Source organism: Seriola dumerili, unplaced genomic scaffold (assembly GCF_002260705.1).
Source record: "Seriola dumerili isolate Sdu_G_001 unplaced genomic scaffold, Sdu_1.0 BDQW01002293.1, whole genome shotgun sequence".
Classification (NCBI taxonomy): Eukaryota; Metazoa; Chordata; class Actinopteri; order Carangiformes; family Carangidae; genus Seriola; species Seriola dumerili.
In genome coordinates this window covers 354,520-374,207 of record NW_019176548.1, presented here as the reverse complement: position 1 = coordinate 374,207, position 19,688 = coordinate 354,520, and the positions used below count along the sequence as shown (strand labels likewise).

The following is a 19,688-nucleotide window of genomic DNA, read 5'->3' as shown; positions in this document are numbered from 1 at the left end:
AAAAGATTGTCTGCCGTTTATGATGATATAATCCTGAATAATATGATACAGTGATACAGCGTTGTTGCTCCAGCAACAGTGTTGTGTTTGGTGAAAACACAGCTTCTTCCTCAGATGCTGTTTTAGTGTTTGATCTTTAGACTGATGAACAGTGGGCAGATACATGAAAGATCTGTCATCAGTAGATGCAGGGAATACTAAACAAATTGTACTCAAAGTACTGTAGGTAAACAATTTGCTCCACCTCAACCAACCGCAACAGTAAAGGTGCAGGTTGAGTGAAAGATAAGACTGCGCTGTGGTGAATGAACACATTACACTTTGAAGACAAGCACAATAAAACATCAATATAACAATCAGAAAAATAGAAAGACTCGTTAATTCCTAACTACATTCAGTAATCTGAACATTATTAAAAACAAACAGTTCATCAATACAAGAATTTCCCAACTGGACACAGATTATTAGTGTTGGCTAACACTACATATCAACAGTTGAGAAGCTTAAACCACCTAAAAAATGACACAAAACTGTTATCAGATTATTACAATTGTTGCTGAATTATTTTCTATGTTGTTGAAGATTTATCATTTAATTGACTAATTGTTGCAACCCTGCTGTTTTGGTATTGATACTGAAATTCTGGTATTGGCAGTGATAGGCCTATTCAAACAACACATCCTAAACCAGGCAGTGAGCCAGGCAGAGCTTAATTTCTAGATGAATTGATGACAGAAAACTGAATTAATGATTTGAAAAACACCAGATATTCACTCTTTACATCTTCTCATCCATTTGCTACCTTTTGTTTCTCTTATTCCACACTGACACATCGTAAATTCTGTATCAACTCATTCCAACTTTTCATTGAAGCTATGTGATAATTGCACTTTGTGAAATATTCAAACCCAGATCTCCATATTTCAGCCTTAAAGGTTTTGTATCTTTTGAAAATCTGAGAACTTCAATAGAATTTGAAATTAGGTTCAGTGGATTTGGAGCAAAGTTTAGCTGCACAGCACAAGCTTTTACTTGTTTATACACCATTATAGGCTTCAGTTGAATACCTGTGGGTTGAATTGTTGCTAAGACAAAGACAAATAATTTGAATGCAGCTTTGTGACATTGTGATAGGTATTTTTTTTTCACTGTTTTGTGATCATTTTTGGTCAAACAGATCAGTTTCATCGTTAATGAAAATAATGTTATAGTTGCAGCCCTCCTGTTTTCTATCTGTACATGTGTTTTCATGCTAATCTGGACTCACGCAGTTGTTTTTGTCTGTGAACAGTGTTGTCTTATGTTATGATTGTTCCTTGTTGTGCTTTAGATACACTGTATATCGCTGAATGGTAGATGCATTTTTTGGATAAGATATTTGATGCCTGGGGTGATGTTGGTGGTTGACCTACAAGCTAAAACTCAATTTAAAACCTGTGTCAGTGCTGACTTGCACAGTTCCGCTATCTCCCATTAAAGATGTAGTTATAGCTTCAGGCCAGCAGAGGGCTCGTCTGAGCCACTGCTGGAATCAGCTGCTGCTCTGACCACTGTGTTCAATCTGAAATGATCCTTTTCCCCTTCGTAATTCAAGTACTACAAAGTACTAAGTACTACTTTCTTAAGCATTGTTGAATGAGGTCACAACAAATGTTCACATGCCATTGTGTGGGGTATGCTACATGCTGCACAGATGAAAGTGCACACAGTAAATGTACTGAAGAACATGTGCACAGAACGTCTCTGTGCACGTACACAACCTCTGCGAATGAACTCTGCTTCAACTCTGTTTTGGCCGTAGCAGATGCTAAACATATTTGATATCTTCATCACAGAAACATGGAGAAGAGGCAAGACTTCAGGCCTGTGACGTAATCTTGTAGAATAGATAAATGGGCTCTCAAGCGTAAGTGGCAATTACATGAGAGATCTATTTGTACCAAGCAATCAGTGGCTGAAGAAGTGGAAACTGAGAAGTCATTTTTGTTTCTCCATCATTTCTGCAAATATCAGAATCACTGGGTTTTGTTGTTAAGTGGAGCTCATCTCTTCGAAATTCAGTGTTTCGCAATCCCACAAAACAAGTTACATTTTAATTGCCATCTGATAAAATGCATTTTTTTTCCCCAAAATAAAAAACACAACTCACCAAACAAAGTTCCAAATTCTCTAAAATCAGAAAACACAGCTGCCTGAAACTACACACATTATCATTATATGAATTACACAGCCACACACAGTAGTGGGATGCTGACAGATCACTGAAACTTGGCAGAAATGAAAAGTTGATGATGAATTCAGTCATTTAAAGTTGTTAACATGCATCCATTCCTGAGGAAATTTATGATATATTGTGTTTGATATCACGTTTGTTGCTTTCTGCATCATAAAACACAAGCCTTTTAAAAAGGGTTGATATGACATTACTAAACTGTGGAACCCCACAAGCTTTTCCTATCTTAATTTTGAGTCACTATATCACAATTTTCACTTTCATCTCATTTTGATTTACTATCTCACAACTTTTCATGAGCATTTTTATGTTTTTTTTATCGTGATTATTTTTATTATTTTCCTCTTTTTATGGCCAAAATGGGCTTCTACACTTGCTTCTACAAATGTCAAGCACAATAAACTCGAAAATATTACGTTATGAAAAAAACACTTTCAAATGAAAATAGAAGGTACTCTTTTTCCACACTTTGACCATGACAAATAAATTTTACTTCTTGTTTTGTATATTTGGCATTATATAATTTGAATTTAGAATTATAACTTTTTATCCTATATTTTTTATCGACACATTTATGATTTTTCTTTTAAATCTCACATTAATGACCTATCACATAAGTTTGACTTAAGGACTTTTTATTTAATAATTTTGACTTGGCTATGATTTGGAATTAGTTTCCATAAATATTTCTCATATTTATGTCTTACTTTCTGATCATTTTTAACTTTCTATGAGCGTTTTTATGTTTTTATCATGACTAACTTTTCAAAAATGTTTTCGTCTTTTCCTGGCAGTAATTAGCTTCCATAATTTACAAATGTAGAGTGCAATAAACTACTAAAACCTTTCATCCGCACTAGTAACTGTCTTGAGAGCATGAACCATCATTTGCTAGAAAAGTACATGTCAAATGAGTAGAGAGGAACTGTAATATTTATCACACAGTGTACTGTACTGTAAGCATCCTCATACAGGCTCATTATATCAGTTTATCAGATGCAGCAGGAGTCGGGGCTCCTCCAGGGCTCTTCCAGCTCTGTGCACAGCTCAGTACAAACAACTCTTAGACAATGTGACACCGCCATTTAAGAGCATGACAAAAGAGGACCCGCGTTGCCATGTATTGCTCCCTCTGCCGGCAAAGGGTTAGGCCCTAGAACATAAAAAAGAAAAAAAAAGAAAAAGCTGAGCCTTTAAGCCAAATGTTGCAGCGATAGGAGCTGCTTACCTTTGCATTCTGGTGCATTGGATGTAAATGCCTTGCTGCTGTTGGCCCTGTGTGCTACTGTGACACTCAGCCTATAAATAAACTCTGGCGTCCTCCTGGCTATCTGAAGGTCCTTTGCACTTGCTTATACACACATGCACACACTCACCACAGGGAAACAAAAGCCCTGCTCCTGTGACTAATGAAATCTGCTGACAAGGTATCTTAGCAGGTCAACAGCTCAGACCCACGACCATGTAAAGAGAGATAACAGGAGCTCAATTAGTGACGGCAGACAAGTCCTGAGAGGTTCTCAGCTTTTATCACTGCCACAAGTTCTTCTTTTGTGAAACATTTGGGAGTTTTTTCTTCAGTAATTGTTGCAGCTTTACTGTGAGACTAAAGCAATATGGAGAGTGTCATAATGAGATGGAGCCAGACGGTGATCAGAGACACATAAGGTCAGAGCCAGGGGGGTGAGAGGCCAACAGCTGAATCTCACATTCTTCACCGTAGTCAGACAGACTGCCACATCACACCATCTGTACCTCCCTGCACTGTCAACACACACACTAACACACACGCTAACCTACCTACAGCAAGCAGAAAAAAAGTGCAAGTGTCACCCTAAATCCTGTTAGATCCTAAAACAGAAAAAGACTAAAGGAGGACAAAAATAATCTAGCTGCATCATTTGCTAAGAGCTGAAAACGTTTTCAGGACTTGTTGTAGTTCGATATCCCCTCATAAAACTACAACCGTGTCATTTTTACACCTTGGCTTTTGTTCAAATTAAAACAAATAAAGTGTAATGTGTTAATTAGTGAGCTTTAGAGAAGCTGACAGGGGGAATTCTTTACTGTTGGACAGAGCTAAAAAAAAAACCAAAAAATATCACAAAACGGTTTTTGGCGTGGTTGAGGTGGAAAAGTTGATGAACTCATTGAAGTAAAATGCAACAAAGTGCAGTGGAAACGGCCTTAGTGAACAAATAATGACATACATGTTTTGAGACTTATTATAAATCTCCACTGAAGCTTCCTCTTCCCTTAAGAGACCAAATAAAGACACATCACATCTGTGTGGAGCGATGAGGAGACTGCAATGTTACTCAAAGTAATACAAGAAACAAACATAAATGTTTCGCTTCCATCATGTTTTCTACATGATATTGACATGTTTTTAATTACACCACCTTGCTGCATCCTCTTCTGCAATGGTTTGATGACACCCAAATGGAGAATTAGTCTCACCAGCTGCTGATCTAAATGAACTCTCAATATTTGCATAATGGTAGTGGATGGAAACGCACATTAATTCTTATTTTCTTTTGTAAATTCGGTTCAATTTTCATTTTCATTTGGAAGGAAGCTAATGTTGAACTCTTTTTTCTGCATTAATCTAATGAGGTCTTTCTATGCATAATACTAGACTGATTGACTGTCACATTTGCTCCTGCCTGTGCAACATCTCATGGCTGGAAGGACTTAATTGAATGTTTAATGGCACCATGTAATGCACTAATGACTGAAGTTGAACAAAAGCCTGGTTCTTAAAAAAGCTTTCAGTTTGATGCAAGGTGCAAAATCAAGTTCTACTGGAGGACAGAACAGTTGCAAAACTGCGCACTCCACAATCGCAAGAGTAAAAAAAAAGAAAGGGTGCACATCATTAAACAATGGAGGTAAAATGTCCTTTTTTACTGTTTTTGCATGTCCGGAAAGGAAGCACAACTCTACCTACTTCAAAGCAGAGGCCACTGAGAGATTTTCTACTGATGGTTTCTCTGAGGTTTAGTTGTAAATACGACCACTGTTCCCATCTGACACCTCCAAGACTCCAGCCACTCTCCATTTGAGATGCTTCTATTTTATGCCCTGTTCAGCCTTTGTGGCCCTTAATAATGTCCACACTTCCACGGAAACTGAGATTGAAGCCATTGTGGGGCCCTCTTTGTGTCACGCCTTGCTACAGACATCTGGACTCTTCTGTTGCCCAATTTCCAGTCCTATTCAAGGGGGACAAAGGAGAGAAGGCGTCTGACCGTCCAGAAGTCACTCTCTATCATGTTGGGTCCTCGCAGCCTGACATGGAGACAATGGAGTGGAGAGAGAAGAAGCAACAACACAGAGGAACAGGTCTGGTCTGCGTTGGAGGAGGGGGAGTGAATGAAACAGAGCTCGCAACCCCCCCTGGGACCCGTGTGTGTCCGCAGCTCCCCGAGAGGAAGACCCGACCCAGCCCAGGCACCAGAGGCTCCAGTAGGGCCAGATTGTGGAGGAGTGGTTGTGAAACAACAGCTGCTTAATAAATCACCACAGAATCAGATGGTGGATTTTAAATAGCAGGAACTGCAAAGATGTTGAGTGGTGAGGACGTAGGAGCGAGTTAACGCTCTCCAGCAGAAGCAGCAACAGAAGCAGAAGCAGCAACAGCAGCGAGGACGATGATGAAACTGCAGAAGTAATGATTGTGTTGTGGGGTCGATATTGCTTTGCGGTGCAATTATCAATAAACAGCGGCCATTGTCAGTGTCGAGTGTCAGAAAGTTTATTTATGCAGCACAAAATGAGAAAAGTGTCTCAGAAGGCCTCACAGTTCTCGAATATTATATCCTTGATTCTGAGAAGGGAAATCTTCCCTCACACAGGAAGCACCAATCATTGTTTTGCTCTGTTTCTTACTGCCCTTTTTGCGCTATGACTAGATTTACACACATAACACAAGAATCACGCTGCAGACTCATGAAAACACCGTGGTGGCGGGTGCAGTGTTGAGGAGATACTATCATGGTTGTGGTTTGGTTATGAAATACTCATGACAGTTGTTGTGCTGTTTCCAGGTAACCCGACACAAGAGAGCTGAGTCGGGGGCTGGACATTGCTGAAGAGGTATGTGATATGGAAACACTCATACCTGTTTTGAGAGTTCAGAAATTTGAGTTCAGTGAAAAATGGGAAAAGTGGCCTGCTTATGAAACCCATCACAAGGACACTGGTACAACCACTTTATAAAGAGTGAGAATATCACATCTTGGGAAATAAGCTTAAAAAGAATTGCTCTTATGGTTGTAATATGAAGGAGATGTAGCCTGGCAATGTACAAAGGTGAAAAAAAAACTCGCACTCGCACATTTAACACATTTAATCTTATTTGTTTAATCTCTATAAAAACTAAAATGTAAAAATTACACATTGTGTGTTTATGCAGGTTTAGAAAAGGCTAGAATTTAATCTCCCAACCCTAAACCCAAGCCTCAAATCTATTAACAACCATAACTTTAACCTGCGTTCTCCACAAACAAGAAGTTTAAGTTTAAACCTAACCCAGTGTTTCCCAAGCGCTCTGGCTCCTGGTCTACTTGTGATGCCCCCATTGCAGATTAGGTCTTTGTATGAATTGAGAGCAGTTCAACAAAGCTGTGACTTTTCTTCTCAGATTGTTTTATTTGTTGAATTTCTTTGTCAAATGAGAAAAAAGCAAAAATTCAAGGAATAACAGACAGAACAGTTTTCCTGGTTTTGGTCTCCCAACCCCCCAATTTGGAATATTTTCCTACAAGCAAGACACCATTTTAAAGTCTTACTTCAATGGTAGATAATATCACATTTCTTTTACTTTGTGGTGTCCTTTGCCATCAGGGGTTTTGCTCAAGCAGATTTTACACTTGAACCTCTCCATAAAATAAAGAACGGATAAATAATAAGTTAAACAAATTATTGAATACCCATTCATTAAAACACTTTCAGCAACTTGCATTGATTTGTTTCAATAATTTGCAGTCTTTTTAATGAACGATTTTAAAACTCAAATTCAATTTTCCAACACTAAAATGCAAAAACATCATCCCTAAGCCAAAACTTGAGCCTCACTTTAACTCCTGTAACAGCTCCGACCCTGCTCTAATTGTAACTCTAATCCAGAAGTAACTATATAAGTTTTTATCTCATCCCACTGTCCTGTGAGGACTGAACATACACAGAGATGAAGTAAGGACACACGCAGGGCGCAGATGTCGTGTCTGTCTCTTTAAAACACTGACTCCTGGAGGTTGGCGAGGATTTGTTGCGGATAGCAGGGAGTGCGCAGCTCGGGCTCGGCATGTGCAGCGCTTCACATTCGCACAAACTGACGCTGCAACCTGCAACTGGCCGGATCTGAGTAGAGAGGGGAGAATTATTTTATTTATGACCGGGCTAAATATAGTTAAACCTCTTTTTTTGTTTTCAGCAGCAGCAGCAGCAGGACATCTCAGAAAGAAGTCTGTCTGTGTGTGTGAGAGAGAGAAAGAGAGCGAGAGCGAGAGAGAGAGAGAGAGAGAGAGAGAAAGAGAGTGTGTTTTTGCGTGTGTGGCCATGCGGGGACGAAGAAGTGATGCTGCTGAGTTTTGTTATTAGGTTTCTCCGGGGCGGTGCTGCCGCTGCTGCCGCTGATCCTGCTGCTGTCATGGGTTTCTGGGAGTGACATCAAAGTTTTTTCGGGGTGATTTTACTCGCTTGAATTATTCCAGCTGAGGCTCAAGCTCCAAACCGGCTCAGTTTACCTGCTCTCTAGTCAGATCTCGGCGCTGTTCTGTGACTGGAGGTCTGATTTTAATTGATAATCTGACACTGAGTGGACTGTCGAGAGACCGCAGACTACAGAGGATTTGACACCGGGAGAGTGTGGAGATGAACTTTGGAAATTTACTACTTGTGACTGTCTCATTCATTACCATCGCTTCAGGTAAAATATGAATATAAATATGCCTCTCTCTCTCTCTCTCTCTCTCTCTCTCTCTCTCTCTGTCTCTCTCTCTCTCTCTCTCCCTCTCTCTCACGCACACACTCATAGGACATATGGCGTGACTGCCTCACAGTGTATTTCACTTGTCTTATCGTGTTTTCTGTCCCTCCAGATGGATGTAAATGTTGTGTTTAGCTGTATTTCAGACACGTTTCCCTGGCAGCTGTGGGGAGTGAACGCATCAAAACAACACACAAAACTGATAGTAGGGAAATGTCACACGTGCATTAATTTGTAATGTTTAAATACCATCGGTGAATGCCAAGAAGATGCACATTTCCTCAGTCAGATCTAAAGGTGGCCCCACGTTAGGCAGCAGAAGAGGTCAAACGAGGCTTCACTGTGGCAAAAGTGAAACCATTAAACTCTTACTTAAAGCTCAGAAACTCTCAGGGGCTGTGTCATAGTCTGACAAGCCCCCACTCTCCAAAAATGTTTATGGAGATGCACATGTTATTACAAAATGCTTTTAAAAGCTCATTGTTGATTACCTTTGAGAACGGGATTACACATTTTAACCATTGCTCTAATAACAGTTTAAATTTTCAAACCATAATCCAAAGCCCAAATAAAAGCATGGCTCAGAAAAACAATTTATGGAGTGCAGATTGTTTTTTTTTGTTTGTTTTTTGCATTCTCAGATTAATTGACACAACTTTAACATGAAAAAATTCAGTACATTGTAGTTGGTGATGCATTTAAGGTCTGAATGGTGTGCTTCAGTATAGCACAATAAATTGAACATGCAGTACAGATGCTGATATTTCAGAGTTTTAAAAATCTGAAAACAATAGCCTATATACATTTTTTTTTTTACACAAACACAACATACTCAACATTTTGGGTTAAATGTGCCCTGTAGAGTTTTTGAGCACTTTTTTCTGAGTGCATTTTGTTTCTATAATACATGTGCATGAGTGTATGGTGGTGTGACTTATGTCGCACTGGTGGTTCTGCTCATGCTACCGCTAATTGAGAGTTGGTAGGATTAACATGCCAACAAAGGCAGTAAAGAAGGAGAGGACTAGCAAGTAAACACAATATAAGTTACAAAATAGTATATATTATTAAAAAGTTGATATGGCTAACTTGCCTGTCTATATATCCAGCAAACCATTAGCATTCATTTGGAGTCGTGTTTCTGGATATCTGGCAAATGTAAGTCCAATATTCAATCTCTTTTTAGCTTTTTTTTTGTCTCCACCAAATCCCGGGTGAATTATCTGACTCTTTAGCTGCTAAATGCTCTGCTATATTCACGACCGACATGGTGACATTATCTGTCTGCTAATTTGTGCTGGGCAGGCGGCGTAGAGTGAGTTTTTAGAGCTGTGAGAGTGAACCAAAACATTAAGGCTGGTGGGAGGAAAACCAAAACAATGAGCCCAAAGATGGTAAAATGCCTGATAAAGCTGAGCGGTACTTTCTCTGTGTGATCGTCACTCTACGAGAGACACCTGTCACATAGAAGTAGAAGTAGTAATCCATTGATAATATGAAAATATTGATTATAGCATCTTAAAGAATTGATATGTGTTGAGCTCGACATTTTACAGTTGAAAAATAAACTTATTTTATGTTACACATTTCTGCACTGCAATTTCCTGTTAGTCAGCAAGCGTATTCACTAATACCAACACATCTGCAGTAAACTATACTGGTCCAGCCAAGTAACTGGTCTTCTTCTTCAATGAGAAACATTTTTTTCACTATACTTCCTGAGCTCTGACTCCTCCTGGACAGGGTATATTGGAATGAAATGGACATGGAAATATTGTAATGTATTTTGATTGTTATATTGAACATTAGTGTAAATCGAACCCTATTATAATTTGAAATGTGTTGGGAACACTGGACTGAAATGAGTGAAATTAATTATTTTAATGTATTTCGATTATTGCACTGAATACTAGAATGAAAAAGGATTGTAGTATGAGTTTTGATGCGTTGGAATAACTGGAGTGAAAAGCGCTATTTTCATGTATTTTGATTACGTTTGAATGCCAGTGTGAAACAGACCATAGTATGGTTTGAAATGTGTTGGTACACTGACATCAAACAAACTGTTTCATATATTCTGATTATTGAATTAATAGGAGCTTGTCTTGTCTGTGTGTGTGTGTGTGTGTGTGTGTGTGTGTCTGTGTGTGTGTGTGTGTGTGTGTGTGTGTGTGTGTGCGTGCTGTTGTCTTTGTCCTGTTTTCTTACAATGTTATGTGTTACGTTGTATTGGTTGCACTGTCACTATGTAAAGTCTGTTTTTATGGACCCCAGGAAGAATCGCTGCTGCAAAGCTGTAGCTACTAGATTAAACCAAACTAAACCTCTCGATGTTAAAGGTACTTTTCAACACCCACACCATCTGCCTACATCTGTTTATCTGGAGTGAGTACTTCCTCTCATTCCCACCTCGATTATACAGCTCAATCTCGGGGGTGATGTGCCTTTTCATAAAAATACTTGAGAGAAGAGGATTCAAATGGGCTTCATGACCTCTGTGGGAGCTGTGTTCAAAGACAAATGCTCACTTGTAGATTTTCTCAGTAGTTTTTATATAAAAGAGGAAATGTGAGAGTTATGGTGACACATGGTAGTGTGTCCAACCTCTGTGTGATTGTGAACAGTCACCTTCAAAAACTGCATTCAATTTGACATAGCCGCCCCCTCACACACACTAACATACACACTCAAAGAAACACACACATACACCAAATCTCAATTAATACGCCATCAGTCTAGACCCTAATATATCTCATTGAATTTTCAGTTATCTCGAGCTGCATTCAGCTGTGGAACTAATTGATGCTAAACAACCTTTAGCTGGTGATTTGTGTCCACTCAGTCCTCCTGCTCATTACTTAGTGACAAATATGGCTGGAGGCTGACTAAAGCCTCTTGCAGTCCCTCTTGATGAAATGACCACGGATGATGATGAAACCGCTGCAGAACCTGGTCAGTCGTCTGATGTGCCACAGGCTTGAGTCATGTCGCCGGATGTTGATGATGTCCCACTTCTGGTACAGTCGCTGATGACATCATTTAGAGATTAGACGACAGGCGAGGAGGACAGTTGCCAAACAAAGGCTCCAAAAGCCCAGACTGATGCCAGAAGAAAATAAAACCTGACTTCTCTGCTTTGAAATTTAGTTTGCTGTGGCATGTTATCGCCCTCCCGCAGAGATTACTTGGCAATGTCACAAGAGCTCCTTGGATGTTTTTGGCCTTTTTAAGTATGTAAATGAATTGAAATCGAAAAAGACACGAGTAAATCTCAGCAAACAGCCCTACAGACAAGCTGCCAGCCGTCTATTGCTGTCTCACTTGTAAAGTGAGAGCATGAAAAACAAGTTAGTCTCTGAGCTTTCTCTGAGCAGGTAGATAGTTGTGTTCCTCCGCAGACATCAAGCTGTGAGCTCAGACAGGTTCAGGTATGAGTCTGGCTGTTGCTAAAAGGCACAGAGATCTGAAGCAAAACAGGACGTCCCTCTGTGGCTTTGTTGTTTTCACACATTAGCGTGACAGCAGTACATTTCTGCCCCCGGGGAGGATGCAGGGTTAATATTTGTAAATACTAATTAATGAAAGCGGCCCCCGTCATGGCATGCAACAGCTAGGAGCCGAGAAACGCCAAAAATAGCCTGAATCAACAGGGTTTTTCAAGACGTGATCTTGATCACCCCTTCAGCTTTTACCCTGCTAACTCTGTGTGTTAGATGAGGCAGAAATGTAGGAGATGCCACGAGCGAGCATGTGGGCGTGTGTCAGTTTGCAATTAGGACCAATGCAATAACTTGTCTATCAGAGCTGCGTGCGGCACTAATGGGCTTTCATTTGACTGTGGCTGCTTGCTTTCTCTGGAATTTTTTTTTCATCCGCTTTGTGAGTAAATGGAGAAATTCTCACAGATCAGATGCAATCATGACAATTACCACATCTAATCGACCGTACACACATGATCAGATCATAATGAGTCTGCAGCTCTAATTCTGTTAATACCACTAAAAAGAAAACAAAGAGTCCCACATACTGTTCATCACTGACTACTGACGATGTTTTTGAAGTGCATATAGATATACATTACCATACATACAGTGCATTATACAGGCTATAGGCTCGTACCTGGAAAAAAGAACCGCCATTCCAAAAGACACCAGCAGCACTACCTCGTCTGCATACAAATTAAAGCTGCTTTAATCAATTTTTATAACAGCAATGTATAAATGACTATTGAAAAAAATGGGTTGCTTGTCGTGCATATCTCCCTTTGGCTTCACACAGCTCTATAGCAAGTTTCAGATCATTGTTTAGCTGCCAGGTCCAAGACTTTAGTGTTTTGGTTCACTCTCACCTTTCTTGTAGCATTGCATTTTGACAGCAGCAGGGAGTTGTTTTCAACAAAAAAAAACTCTTACAGCCCTCTGCTCAGCACCAAACAACAGACAGACACAGTTGGCATCTATCTGGTGACCATAGTGGAGCATTTAGCAGCTGAAGAGTCAGATATTTCCCTCAGGAGATGGAGGAGACCAAAAACAGAGCTAAAATAGAGTGAATATTGGACTTTCAAAATTAATGATTGTAACTGGCCGGTAACTGCTGGGTGTGTACATAAGTGATTGTTTGCTAACCAGATCTGATGTTATGCCAGTGTTATATTTACAACTTGTTTCCGCTTCACCCCAAGTCAAAAGATCAGTTACTGCAGAGTAAGTGAGCTCTTTCAAATATACCATCAATAAATAAAATAGACATTAAAGGCAATCTAATAATGAAAAAAAGGTTGACTAATCACAAAACTCCAAAATGCACATCAATATACAGTATATATCAACTTGAGAACTGTATCTTAAAAAGAACACCCTAGATCGACAGGGAGATCGACATATAGGCCTAGTAATGAAAGGGAAGGATCTTTAAACACTGGAAGGATAACTTCCAGTGAATGAAAAGAGGAAACAATAAAAAAAAATGGTTAATGATTAATAGATAGAAAAGAAAGAAAATGTGTATCAATGAGTAGAGCTGTTCAATTGAATTTACTGTATTTCTCTCTGAAAACCACCTCTGCCTGTCGCCCTGACACGCTCATTTGTACACAGGATGGCCTTGAGTGTATTCTACAGCCATGATAACCTTGCATGAGGCCAGCACACTCCCGTTAGCAAAGTCCCCTCTATTGTACGACAGCTCAAGGTTGACTGCCATTCACTCTTATGGATTATCTTAGTTCCATTTTGCTCCTCGCGCTGAAGGTCTTTGAGCTTTCTAAAAGATGTGTTTAAAAAGGTTTAACTTATTTGTCTACTCAGGCACAGCTTCAGCACAAATATGATGCCTAGCTCATGACTAAGAGAGTGCAACAATGATTTGTAACAGTCAATACAAGGCTCTCAGGTAAATTCACGTGTTGAATTGGACAGTTTACTGCCTGTTGTGTTTAAGAAATCTGTTGAACAGTGCAGTGCTGGGATTGTTGAGCTGATATCTCCTGTTTTTTTTTATCTGGCTGTATCTGTTCATTGTAAATCACTGGTTTTGTGTTGTACTGTCTAGGCACTAGAAGCAGTCAGTTATTCTCAAGTCTCTAAAATAATACTTTCATAACGCTGAATGTACAGTAAATAGAAGACATTCTTTACGTTGAAAATGCTGTAACTTGCTGCAACACATCGAAGGAAGCTTTGAATTCTGTGAACCGAAACATAAGCTTAAATTAACTGAAGCACTAGTTTGTGAAACATCTCTTCCTGTGTTTATGTAATTTGTTCTGAAACTCTACTACTATACGACATCAGTGGCTGATGTCCTCCCCTGCTTGTTCATGCCTTGTAAATGTGAAAGTCATTTCACACCAGAATGCCCCAGATTAATAATTTTCACACAAATCAAGGCGCACTCTAAATTCCCATGTGCACTTGGATATCTCTGAGGAGCCACTGAGGGCTCTAATGGGTTGTGTTTATGATCCGACTAAAACATACCTTCATAGAGGTCCCTATTACAGCCCGTGATGTTTATTTTTCCCATGTCACAAACGGGAGCTGACAGAGTTTCTTTTTGCTGAAAGGTGCTTTCAACCATTGCACCACAATCTTCCTGTCATGAAACAAACATTACTGTGAAAATATTCCTTCTCAAAAGGAAAATGTGTTGCTGTCGTGCTCAAGGTGGCTAAGACTTTTTACTGATTGCATACTTGTCACAGGAGTGGGTTGTTGCTTGTCACTTTGGCCACCTGAAGCTGTTTGCTTTTCTTTTTCCTTTTTTTTGACAAGGCTATTTTCTCTGCAATACATCAGCATGGCACCACATCGATTCTCCTGCATGATAACTGGAGCTTTAATAAGAGCCCATTAATTTTCATTCATAATCCCCAGTGACCAAAACTGTTTCTAATACACTTTCAATTTTCAACTGTGTCTGCATAGTTGGAGTGATTAAATATTATTACTCTTAATATTTTCCAGGGCGTCTCTCACACTCCACATATAAAACGAATACAGGAGAATTTGTCATGGTGACATTTGATATTGTGCTATTCAGACCAGCTCCAAGCAGCCAGGACTTCACAGTATGTGCTGACACACACAGTACAAGGACGGCTGGATTTCATAAACACTGAGAAGGGAACGTTACACAACAGAGTGCCTCTACAAATGTGTATAATAACAGGATTCAAATTACTCATTGTTAATTGTTAATGGTGTTGTTAATGGTAGATTGATGGTTTTATTGTGTGGTTGAAGTGATGAGATAACGACTCATCTTAGCCTGTGTTCCCATTAGTGAATATAATGTAGGAGTCCGTAACATAAGTTTGTTTTTCTTTTTCCTTGTAGACTTTGGGGACACAAAAAGGAGCTGGTCAGAATAATCAATAACTATAAGAGACAAAGAACTGTTTTAAACAATGCAGGTAGATTAAATGCAGTTGTCTCATGAGAGAGCCATCTGAGTGTATCAGGGATTACACAATGATTAGTAAAGAATAAAAAATACAGATCTGCAACTGGTCTACTACGTTAGTTAGTTATGTCTTATTTATTCAGGAAAATCTCATTTGTAAGAGAGACCAGGGTGTGTATTTAGCAAACTAGACTTGAAATATAAAAGTAAAAATCCTTCACTTTCACTCCTATACTCGAAGTGAAGATTGAATAATGCATTAGCTGAAGCAATGTGATTTCGCATTTGCATTATTTGCATTTGAACTTTTGACAGGATGTTACACCCTTTTTGTTTTTCTTTTTTTCTTTTTTTTCGCATTTATCAGGGCTACAAACAAACAACAAGAATAAATTTGGCATTGATGTTATTTGTAATTACTGTCTAAGCATCCTCATCATCATTGTGGTGCTAAATTCTCCTAAGTACAAGATTTCTACCAGAGGAAGACGAGGTACGTCAGAGGTCCAGCAGAATGTCTTGCAGCTGAATTTTGTTTGCATTTCAGCCAATTTCCTATTATTTAATCTCTATTTATATATTCACACATTATACATATTAGAGTGCTGGTTGTTAGCAATATTAATTATTATTATTCACAGAACACAAATAAAATGAAAAATTATAATTATATGTGTTCTCGCAGAATAACGCTGAGTATAGTATATAGGATCAGTCTGTGTCTGGCTATTCCTTCCCTGAACATGCATGTGATCAATCACAAGATTATTATTTCTCACACACTCGCTGTAAGCAAATGCTATTTTTTCGGAGCAAGTCACTTGATAAATGTGTCTCATTTTTTTCACTCAGCTAAGAATGTCTTTACTCTTGAATTGGTAGTTTAGAGCGTCTTTAAGTGTGATTCTTAGAAGTTTGATAAATACGGGAATTGACACAAAACAATCATCACACACACTAAAGTCAAATGTTAAAATTAGATCACAGTCAAAGAGACATTGCACTGATTTTACACATGGATATCAGTTTACCTGATAAGAACAAGAGGGGTACCACACAGGCTGTGACAACAACTGTAATTTCTCATATGGCTTTGTAGCATTTTTGTCAGGTCAGAGAAAAGAACCCACTACACAGACTACACATTGACAACATTATCACACTGTGTCATGAACTTTGAACATGGAGTTTTCATATTTCATATTCACATATTGAACTTACTTCAGTAAACAGTTTCCAGCTGTAAAAACTGTGGGACATTTTCCAAATAGTCCTTGTTCCAACCCTCTGATACAACCCACAGGAGCGTTTCCTCAATTATAAGATATGCCTCATGTAAACTGTTAAAAATCACTGTTAAATACATAAATAACTACCCGTTTCATATTGTGACAATGCTATGGTAAAGGTTTGGTTAGTTTCCATCATTCAAAGTAATAAAACCTAAATTTATCAGGCCTTATTGTCATTACACAGTGTTACTAACCCTCCTGCGACTACCATCTACCATAAGCCCCATATGACGTGATCCAGGAGCCAAACCTAGGACTAGAAGCTAAAAGTCAGGACTTCTTGGCCTGTGCTGCATCAATTTTGACCATTTTGTTTTTTAATCTGTATCTCACAAGTCTCCCGTTTTCATGGAAACACAATACTGTTCCACTGGAGTTGTTCTTTGAAGAGGTCAACTCTCTCTCAGTGTTTGTTTTTGTGGAAAAATCCAGTTAAGATTGAACAGGATGGGCGCTCACTGTGATGTAACTCCATTACATGAGTTGGGATTTAAAACAGCCAGTGAATCCTTTGCATGCTTTAAAAACACGGTTCACCACCAGGACATCACAGGACTGTAGGGACACTTCCTCAAAATCAGAATAATTTTCCTGTGGACAAACATTCAGATGTGCCAGTCTAAAGTACATTATGATATCTTTCAGCATTCAGGCATATAGCATGAAAAGATTTACAGTACACTTGTCCTGTTCCTGTAAACAAAGTGTGCTTTTACGTCAGAAACTAACTGGAGGAGCTGTGGCACACTTTAACGGCTCGATTCGTATTCATCCTCATCGTGCATTAGTGTTTTGAGCTGTCCTGGTTTGTGACCCCCGGGGTGTTAGCTCAGAGCGTTCATATTGCTCTTTAGATGTTAGCTTCAGGTTTATGCCATGATGGCGACTCCTGGCCGCGAGGATCAAATCAGTTCATGAAAAGACATAAATCTGCTTACAGCTGAAAAGTGAGGGGTTTATCCTGATGCCTCAGATTTACGTATAATGTAACGGCAACATGTGCAACAACAATGTGTGTCATTAGGTTACTCCTGACTGCTCCTCTCCGATGATAATGGAGGACTTTCATACCGTCTACATTATGTGCTGAAAATAATGCCTCAGACGGAGCAGCATAATAATCAGTGGCACAGTGACCATTTCATTTCCTTTCCTTTCCTTTTTTTTTTTTTTATTTGAGAGTGAGAGAGACACCATCTGTTCCTCAGAACCAAACTAAAAGCCGCGGCATTTTGAATTATTCATTTTTCTAACTGTAACACATTGTTAGAGACATTTGGTCTTGCTCTAAAAGCTTACCTTAGGTCTTGAAGCAGTGTGCCTTTCCCTCACAGCCAAGGGAAGATAGTAATGGATCCCTGGAGAGAGGGATATGGGAGTTATCTATATCTCTCTGCCTCACTCATTCTCTCAGCTTGGGTCTCTCTTCCCTTAAATGCATAGGTCTGCCTGTCTTATTCCCACCTTTCCACCAGCTATCATCTCTGCCTCTGCAACAGTCCTGATTGACACAGAGATTGGCCATTACCACATCACATGGGTGATTGCATCCTTGGCACAGGTGGTGTCTTTTGTGAAAATACTCTGCTTTATACTCTGTACTCTTTAGCAGAAAGCACCAGCAACCACCACGTTTTGCTTTTTGCAGGATATCGAAGGAACAAATGGGTATTACAGGTTGTTATTGGAATGTTTGATGTTTTGCACCGACTTCAGAGTCAACCTTCAAAGAGAGTTTACCCATGATTCACTGCTTCGCTACACACAAATTTATCCAACACGCTGTCCGTGTCTTTGTCCAGCACCTCCAAAGAAAGATATTCTTGCCTTTTAAATGGCTTTGTTGCTGTCTGCACTGTTACAAAGAGATTATGTGTGTTCAAGAATGATAGGTGGTCACCCTCATAGATAACATCTGTCCACATTTCCACGTTACAGGGTCCCGAGCACGGTTTGAGGACGGCACGCCACGGATAGTGGAGGACCCCTCGGATTTGATTGTCTCCAAGGGGGAGCCTGCCACCCTCAACTGCAAGGCAGAGGGCCGACCCACTCCCAGTATTGAGTGGTATAAAGATGGTGAGCGCGTGGAGACCGACAAAGATGACCCCCGCTCTCACCGCATGCTCCTGCCCAGTGGCTCCCTCTTCTTCCTGCGCATCGTCCACGGACGACGGAGCAAACCAGACGAAGGCGTCTACACCTGTGTGGCCCGCAACTACCTGGGAGAGGCCATTAGTCGTAATGCTTCACTGGAAGTTGCAAGTAAGGCTCTATGTTATTGATCACTGTCCAAAAAGTGTGTGTGTTGTGTTCTTTTGCACTATAGATATATTGATGCATTTGTGTGTACGGTATACAGATGCTTCACTGTGTGTCCCAGATCTTTTCGCAGCCCTGTGGCACCTTTATGGAGGTCCACTGGAGAGTTGGCTGTGCTTAAAAATAATGACATGAAAAAACCAAACTGTAGGAAGCAACCCCAAAAACAGATGGTGGTGTAGGTGGAGATAAATTCAGTAATAAGTCCTAGCCTGTGGATTTGTTCCTAATTTTAGGTTTCTGCGAAAATAAATGAATAGATTTTGTCCTTGTTTATTGTATTAGGTTTTTAATTGCAGCTTTAGAAGTCACCATAAAAAACTTTTAGAGTGGGCTGTCTGCCGTTGCTATCTTGGCAGTGCCTGACATCTGACTAACTCCTGGTCAATCCAAAAATTAACAAAGAGGTGGGGCGCACGTGGAGCTGAGACATTGGGCATGCTGTTTTGTGGCAAGCATACGCTCACTCATGTGGCACGCCCTGAATTATGTATAACTTTAATAAGCCCAAATACAATTTAAACAGGTGAGTTATATAAAAATTCACCTCCCTGTAGATTTTTTCATGAGGAAAGAAATTATCTGTAAAGGCCGAAACTATTTTTTTACCAGGCTGTAAACATGCATAATTTCTGCTGTAAAGTTTTAACGTGAGAGTCTATGAGGATTGACTCGCTTTTGGAGCCAGCGCCAAGTGGCCGTTCAAGGAACTGAAGTTTTCGGCACCTCGCCTTGGAGGTTGCCGCTTGTGTGAGAAGGGCTCCCCCGTGGCTTCGCTCTTTAATCTTTGTTGACTCTCGCTCTCTAATTTGCTGTCATATTTCTACTTAATCTAATAAGGGCAAAAAGAGGCCTAAATAATAATATTAATACAACAAAGGAACATTTAGGATGTCTCTTTTCATATTTTAGTCCAATATAACTATTGCTCATGACTGAAGTG

The 19,688-nt window shown here is 39.7% G+C and overlaps 1 protein-coding gene across 1 annotated transcript in view; it reads left to right on the top strand.

The window, feature by feature from the left end:
* The first annotated feature begins 5,343 nt into the window (after positions 1-5,343).
* The window catches only part of LOC111239343 (roundabout homolog 2-like), a 49,867-nt gene continuing 35,522 nt past the window's right edge, over positions 5,344-19,688 (top strand). Inside the window, exons 1-2 of the mRNA XM_022769206.1 lie at positions 5,344-5,701; positions 18,362-18,688. Of these exons, the coding sequence (XP_022624927.1) occupies positions 5,344-5,701; positions 18,362-18,688 (685 nt within the window). The remainder of the gene's footprint in view (positions 5,702-18,361; positions 18,689-19,688) is intronic.